This window comes from Suricata suricatta, chromosome 6 (assembly GCF_006229205.1).
Source record: "Suricata suricatta isolate VVHF042 chromosome 6, meerkat_22Aug2017_6uvM2_HiC, whole genome shotgun sequence".
Lineage (NCBI taxonomy): Eukaryota > Metazoa > Chordata > Mammalia > Carnivora > Herpestidae > Suricata > Suricata suricatta.
In genome coordinates, this window is record NC_043705.1 from 659,741 (window position 1) to 666,592 (window position 6,852).

Here is a 6,852-nt window from a genome sequence, read left to right on the forward strand (position 1 = left end):
CGTCGCCGCAGAAGGCGGCCAGCGGCTCGCGGTGCGCGGCGCACACGCCCTGCGGGACGGGCGACGGCGGGTGCAGGCGCCGCGCCATCTCGGCCATCTTGGCGAGCGGGCGGTTGGGCCGCAGGTTCCTTTGCGGGGACAGCTCGCGACACTCGGGGCAGGCGTACGGGCCCTCGGGCTGGCCCCAGCAGCGCCGGATGCACTCGCGGCAGAAGTTGTGGCCGCAGTCGGTCATCACGGGGTCGGTGAAGTAGTCGAGGCAGATGGCACAGGTGGCCTCCTCCTGGAGATTGGTGGACAGGTCGGGGGCGGCCATGGCGCCGGTGGGGCGGAGGAGGGCGGCGCTCTCCGCGGGCTCGGGCGGTGGGTGGCCTCCGTCGCCGGGACTCCGGGGACCGCGCTGGGACACGGGGGCTCCGGGGACGCGGCCTCGGGCCAGCAGAGGGGGTGAGGCTCAGTCACGGGGCGACGCAGGGACTCCGGGGAAGCGAAGCGCCAGCTCCGGGGGTCAGGGGCTCCGGGGTGCGGGGCACCGGGGTTCGCGGGACTCGGGCTCCGGGGACGCGCAGGGCACAGGGCTCCCGTTCGCAGACAGGAAGAGGAATCTCGGCGGAAGCAGGAAGCAACTGGGTTTTTTTTTTTTTTTGGAACAACCCGCTTTAGCTCCGGATTGGCTGCGGCCGGTCACGCGGCCCTCGGGGAACGGAATTGGAGGGTGCACGCCCGCTGACCTCACGGCGGCGCGTCCGTTGCCTGTGCGCGCTGCTACCTCCGGTGACCTACCGCTCGCGTCCCTGGACGGGACGGTTGCAGAACCCCGGCCAGAGGGCGCCCCTCACGTTCACTAGATTCCCCGCGCTGCACAGCGACTGCGAGGACAAGGGGAGCTGAGGCCGCGGTGGCCAGCTCCAAGCCGTCCCCTTTGCGCCACTGGGCCGGGCACGGCCAGCATCTGTGCAGGCTGGGGCTGGGCCTGTAGGGACTCTGGCCTTTCGGTGACATGCACCAACTGGGATTCAGGGGCGCGGGCTGTCGTGGGGGCGTTAATGCGCCTGGAACTGCGGGGGCGGTGGAGGCGGAGAAGACTCTCCCACCCGTGATCCATGATCCCTGCAGGCGCACCGGACAGCTCTGAGGGTTTAAGCGATGCAGTTTGGAAAGTTTCATTTTCCCATGGCCGCCCCTCCCCCACACCCGCAAAGGGTGCACCCGTGGAAGTTTTGGAAGACAAGGGGGACCCTGCTCGACGTGTCCTAGTGACCACCGCTCAGGCATCCTTTCGTGGGCGTGTGTCGAAGGCTGGCTAAACCCCAGCACTCCACGCTGCGCCCGGCACGGGACGTCCCCACTTCGGGTCGGCCCAAGCTGACAGCCATCGGCTTTCAAAGTTTCCTTTATGACGCGTGTGTGCATAGTCTCTTGACCTTTAACGGCTTTAATCGTGATTACAGATCAGCTTCGCAAAACTGCCTTGCGCAGCCAGCCTGTGGCTCGCAAGCGCTCCACCGTAGACAGGTCTGGCAGGTGGCCTGTGCTGTGCGGGGCCATGGCACCTTCCGGAGAAACCAGGGACGCCCGCGCCCCCCTTCCCCTGGCCTGTGCCCCTATGTCTTCACCCACAGGATCACTGTAGAGATGACCATCTGGCCTGATTTGGGGGCCCCCAGGCAGAAGAAGGGCTGCAGGGGGCCAGAGAATTGCTGCTGGGCATAGGTGTGCAGGTGGGACCCGTCCTTCAGGTTGTAAAAGGACACCTCCCCCACCTCGAAGTCCAGGAAGACCCCCATGTGGCTGGGGGGCTCGGCCAGCGTGACTGGGGTGGGGGCGGATGCACGGAGCGTGTACGTGTTCCCTTTGCACAGCTGCACCACCCAGAACCCATTTTCGGGGCACTTGGGGACCCTGTCCTTTCGGCTCACGTTGTCCCTGCACACGCCCAGGGCCCAGAGCGCGTCACCGGTGAGGTTCACGCCCACCTCCCAGTAGTGCCTGCCGGAGGATAAGGTTTCCCGGCCTACGGCGCAGGGGTAGGCCAGGAACCGGTCCTTGCTGTGGAGTGCGCTCTCCAGTGGCGTGGTCAGGAAGCGCTTCTGGTGGCTCTCATACAGGAGGAGGTAGGGGTAGGCGGTGGCGGGGTCCGGCACCACGTTCTCTGCAGATGAACGTAGGGGGTGGGCAGCGAATCATCCCTGCCCTCCCTAACCAGGAGAGAAGGCTGAGGCCCCCTGAGGACCTGGGCCACTGGGGTCCTTCCCCCAACTGTCCACATTGGTGGTGCTAAGGAACTGGGGGCCACTGGGGCATCTCACCACGTGTCCCCATTGAACAGAAAGGGCACAAAGTGTGAATATTGCATAAAGGACAGTCCCCCCGGCTGGGCCCCTGCTTACCTTGGAAGCTCTTGAGCACCTCTATCTGCCCAGGGACCCTGCAGACTGTCCTCAGCACAGTACAGGTGGCCTCCGGGTACTGTACACTCAGGCTGTTCTTCCTCCAGGGGACACAGGGTCACTGTCCCCTCCGGCCTCATGCAGAGCCCTCCCTGTGCCCATCACGGCCTCCCTCCCCCGCAGGTGGCTACGCACCTGTTCAGGAGCTCTTTCATGTCCTGTAAGACACGGGGGAGACTGTCAAGACCCCTTTAGGGATCTGGAGCATCGTGTCTGCCTTTCTGGTCTGTCGAGCAAGAAATGCTAAGGTGTTTTCCCACAGCCCTGTGTCTGCCGTCCGGAGTGTGGCCCGGACTGGGCCACACACAGGACGCGTACGCTCTGGCCCAGCCCGGCCTCCTGCTCTCCCTACACGAGGCCTGGGGACCTGAGCCGGTGCTGGGATCGGGGCGGATGACTGCCAACGCGCCTTTTGTAGTTCAGCCTTGCCGTGAGTGACGAAGGCGGCAGCGGATTCGCTTGCAGCTAGCTGGCTTGCTAACAGAAGACAGAATGTCCCTCTAGGCCTGGCCTACTGTGTGACCTGCCATCTGGAGCAGGCCCCATCCTGGGACAGAACCCCTGCAGGTCAGGACGACAGACAAGAACCTGGGCCTGAGCCGGGCACACAGGGCGGACGCATGCATTCCCTGCATGTGGCACTTGCTTCTGTTGTGGACACACGCATGGGAGTGTGTCCGTCTGTCCCCGTGGACTGCGTCGCCCCACATGGTTGGTGAATCACGTGCTTGTCAGCCAACGTGACCCCCCACCTTCAGGGCCTTGGTGAGCCAGCCTGTCCCTGGCTGGCCAGCTGTGGCCTCTCGTGGTTGCCATCTGGGGCACAATCACATGACTTCCTCCTGCCTGTTGTGGGAGCCTATGTGGGCCGGTGTGTCCGTGCCCCGCATCACTGCACTGATCATGGCTGCCCTGGGGCCGCCTCCCTGGGCTAGGAAAGGAGCGGACACACATCTGCGGGACGGGAGCCCCGGATCCATGCTCAGGAGCCCCAGCCCGCGGGACCTCAGAGGGGAGCTGTGCTTGGAGATGGGGTCTGTAAGAGCTGATGCCATACAGCAAGGTCACTAGGGTGACTCCCTGATTCCCTAACACTGGTGTCCTTGCAAGGAGAGGAGTTTAGGACACAGACAGGCACAGAGGGATGACCGTACAAGGACACAAGGAGAAGATGGCCATGGATACAGCAGGGAGAGAGGCCTGCCTCCAGGCCTGGGAGACAGTCCTCTGTGTGAGCTGCGTCCTGTGGTCTTTGTGCAGCAGCCTGAGTGGAGTCAGAGGCTTCCCCTGTGTGACCTGGTTCCCGCAGTCACCCGCCAGACCACAGCTGGGCCTGAGCTTCCCCCCAGAGAGGTGAGCAGGGGTGCTGAGGTCCCCCCACCACCCAGACAGGTGAGCAGGGGTGCAGAGGTCTCCCTGCCACCCAGATAGGTGAGCAGGGGTGCAGAGGTCTCCCTGCCACCCAGATAGGTGAGCAGGGGTGCAGAGGTCTCCCTGCCACCCAGATAGGTCAGCAGGGGTGCAGAGGTCTCCCCACCACCCAGACAGGTGAGCAGGGGTGCAGGGGTCTCCCTGCCACCCAGATAGGTGAGCAGGGGTGCTGAGGTCCCCGCACCACCCAGATAGGTGAGCAGGGGTGCAGAGGTCTCCCCACCACCCAGACAGGTGAGCAGGGGTGCAGAGGTCTCCCCCCCAGGAACAGGCATCCTCCCCCCAGGAGCAGGCATCCTCCTCCCAGGAACAGGCGTGCCCCCTCTCCCAGGAGCAGGCATCCTCCTCCCAGGAACAGGCGTGCCCCCTCTCCCAGGAGCAGGCATCCTCCCCCCAGGAACAGGTGCACCCCCCACCCCAGGAGGAGGCGCCCCCACCCTAGGAGCAGGCATCCCCCCTCCCCCGAGGAGCAGGCGCGCCCCTCACCCGCAGCATCTGCAGTGGAGTGTGCTCACTGCTGTCCTCCAGCTGCAGTAGCAGCATCTCCAGGGAGTGGCCCTGCCGCTCCAGGGTGGCCAAGCTCTCCCGCAGCCTGGCCTCCACCTCCTCCTCCTCCGCCTTCAGGGCCTGGAGCAGACGCTGCTTCTCCTCCAGGAGCAAGAGTTCCACCTTCTCAAACTCCACCACGATGCGCCGCCTCTGCTCCTTCACCTTCTCCTGTAGGGGGCCAGCAGTGGGGGTGCAGGGGTGAGGCTCCACCAGGACCCCTGCTGCCCTGCGTCCGATCCTTTCCTGGGAAGGGCAGCTCCCAGGATGCTGCCCCCCCCCCCCGGGCCCTGCTGACCCACAGAGAAGGAGCCAGCCCAGCAGGGGAGGGAGCCCCTCGGTGGGGTCACCTGCTGAGCCCCAGTGTTCCAGTGCCCTGTCCGTGCCCTATCCCTGCATCTCTGCCGCCGGCTGGGCCGGGCGCGTTATGGGTCCTGATTCTAGCTGGAATCCCAGGCTCAGGTACATTCCGCATGCACACGGGGCTTGTGAGGGCCCGCCCACCCCACGCGGCTCCCGGTGCACCCCGCCCCCCGCACCTACCTGCCACTCCGCCAGGGTCTGCCTCTCCCTGGCCTGCAGCCTCCCAGTCTTCATCATCTCCTCCTGAAGGTGCCTCATGTCCGCCTGCAGCTTTGTCTGTGGGACACACAGACCGTAGGGTGGGGGGGCAGAGAATCTGCACGGTGCCCCCACCCCAGAGAGGGACGTGGGGGTCCCGGGGAAGGACACACGCCACCGAGACGTGCCCCTGGGGCAGGAGGGTTATTGCGAGCTGGCGCCCGCTGCACCTGCACTACCAGCTCTTCTCTTCGGGACGTTCCCTGTATTTGCTTTCTGCTGGATTTGCACGTGTCTCCCAAGCCCACACGCCGAATGGAACCCCAGCGCCGCGTGAGGAGGTGGGGCCTCTGGGGGCGATCAGGTCAGGAGGGCGGCGCCCCCAGGAATGGGGTGGGTGTGCTCAGACCAGAGAGCCCACAGAGCTCCCCGCCTAGTGAGGACAGGGAACCAGGATGAGGGCTTACAGACAACGGTGCTGGGGCCCCAGCTGGACAGAGCTTGGGCAGGGCCCCGGCAGTGTGCACTCCCGCCATGCCACCTGCTTTGTCGCGGGAGCCCGCGCATGCTCGGGCTGGCAGGGTCCCTGGGACCCACCTTATACCCCTGCACGGCCTCCTCGATGGGGACCACGCGGTGGGGCCGGTGTTCCCGGGCCTCCCTGCAGACCACACAGATGGGGACCCGGTCGTCCTCACAGAAGAGCTTCAGCAGCTCCTGGTGCACCGCGCACAGGTCCCTGCTCTGGAAGCCCGGGTGCTGCCGCGCCATCTCTGCCACCTTGGTCAGCAGGCGGTTGGGCCGCAAGTTTCTCTGGGGGGACAGCTCCCGGCACTCGGGGCACGGGAAGGAGCCCTTGCGCTTCTTCCCCCCTTTTTTGCCTTTGGCCTTCTCCCAGGTCAGCTGGATGCACTCCCGGCAGAAGTTGTGGCCGCAGGAGGTCATCACCGGGTCCTTGAAGTAGTCAAGGCAGATGGAGCACATGGCCTCCTCCTGCAGCTTTCTGGCAAGTTCCAAGGTGTCCATGCCTCCTGGACAGGGAGTAGAGGACCCCTCACACCCTTGTCTGTGGGCCCCACCCACTTTCGGAAGAATCTTGCTAAGTTGCATTAGAGTGCCCCCCACAGCCCCCACATGACATCTGACCCGGCTCCTCACCTCCCACTGTCTGCAGCAAGAATCCTGTTGGGCCAGTTTGGCAAGAATCTCCCTCCCACTGGTCACTGACCCCCCACCTCCCTGGACTGCCATAAACCCCTCGTGTCCACTGTCTCTGGAGTGAGCCGGGTCTATGCTGGGATCTCCATCCCCTGTTGCAGAATCCTGCACAAAGTCTGTTTTCACTGTCTGACTAGAGGCCAGCTCTGGTGTTCTGCCACAAAGTGTGGTGCAGAAGACTGAACGCACAGACACACACACACACACGAGAGCACACTCCTGCATACATGCACAGAAACACAAGAGGACACACACGCACACATGTGAAAGCACACGCGTGCACATATGCACACATACACGAGAGCACACGCACGCGCACATATCTGTGCACACGTGTGCACGTAGACATGCATGCACACCCACACGTGCATGCATATGCATGCACATATACAGTATACACACATGCACAGAGCGGTCCTTGGCAGTGAGGGGCGCTGGAGGCCGTCCCTGACACTGGGTCAATGTATCTGGCACTGTGTCTGCAGACACTGGGGTCAGGGGCTCCCTCTGCTCTCCGCCGCCCTCAGATGCGCGGCTGCCCACCCAACAGAAACGCGGGCCAGCGGGGCCAGCTGGTGCGCTGGGGCCGTGGCTCAGGTGTCCGGCCGGCCGCCCGAAGACCCCAGGTCGGTGACGACGGACGGGG

General features: G+C 64.7%; 2 protein-coding genes across 3 annotated transcripts in view; both read right to left on the bottom strand.

The window, feature by feature from the left end:
• Positions 1-1,326, bottom strand: part of TRIM11 (tripartite motif containing 11) — an 8,546-nt gene extending 7,220 nt beyond the window's left edge. Inside the window, exon 1 of the mRNA XM_029941730.1 lies at positions 7-1,326. Within this exon, the coding sequence (XP_029797590.1) occupies positions 7-316 (310 nt within the window). The 5' untranslated portion in view covers positions 317-1,326. The remainder of the gene's footprint in view (positions 1-6) is intronic.
• An 89-nt stretch (positions 1,327-1,415) lies between these two features.
• Positions 1,416-6,628, bottom strand: TRIM17 (tripartite motif containing 17). 2 transcript variants are annotated; one of them, XM_029941464.1, is made up of 7 exons: positions 6,609-6,628; positions 5,586-6,019; positions 4,971-5,066; positions 4,368-4,598; positions 2,586-2,608; positions 2,391-2,482; positions 1,416-2,152 (listed from the first exon to the last, which is right to left on the bottom strand). In XM_029941464.1, the coding sequence occupies exons 2-7, from the start codon at positions 6,012-6,014 to the stop codon at positions 1,605-1,607; spliced, it is 1,419 nt and encodes a 472-aa protein (XP_029797324.1). In that variant the 5' UTR covers positions 6,015-6,019; positions 6,609-6,628; the 3' UTR covers positions 1,416-1,604. The 2 variants fall into 2 exon arrangements, with proteins under 2 accessions (XP_029797324.1, XP_029797323.1); XM_029941463.1 differs by having other exon boundaries at positions 2,391-2,491; positions 6,609-6,627.
• Between the last annotated feature and the right edge of the window lie 224 nt (positions 6,629-6,852).

What these genes read in the sequence shown, in the direction of transcription:
- TRIM17 (XM_029941463.1), bottom strand. Translation starts at nt 6,014, where the DNA reads ATGGACACCTTGGAACTTGCCAGAAAGCTGCAGGAGGAGGCCATGTGC. An exon ending in AGGCCGTGCAGGGGTATAAG is followed by an intron (nt 5,067 to 5,585) that starts GTGGGTCCCAGG and finishes TGTGTCCCACAG; the next exon opens with ACAAAGCTGCAGGCGGACAT. An exon ending in AGACCCTGGCGGAGTGGCAG is followed by an intron (nt 4,599 to 4,970) that starts GTAGGTGCGGGG and finishes GGCCCCCTACAG; the next exon opens with GAGAAGGTGAAGGAGCAGAG.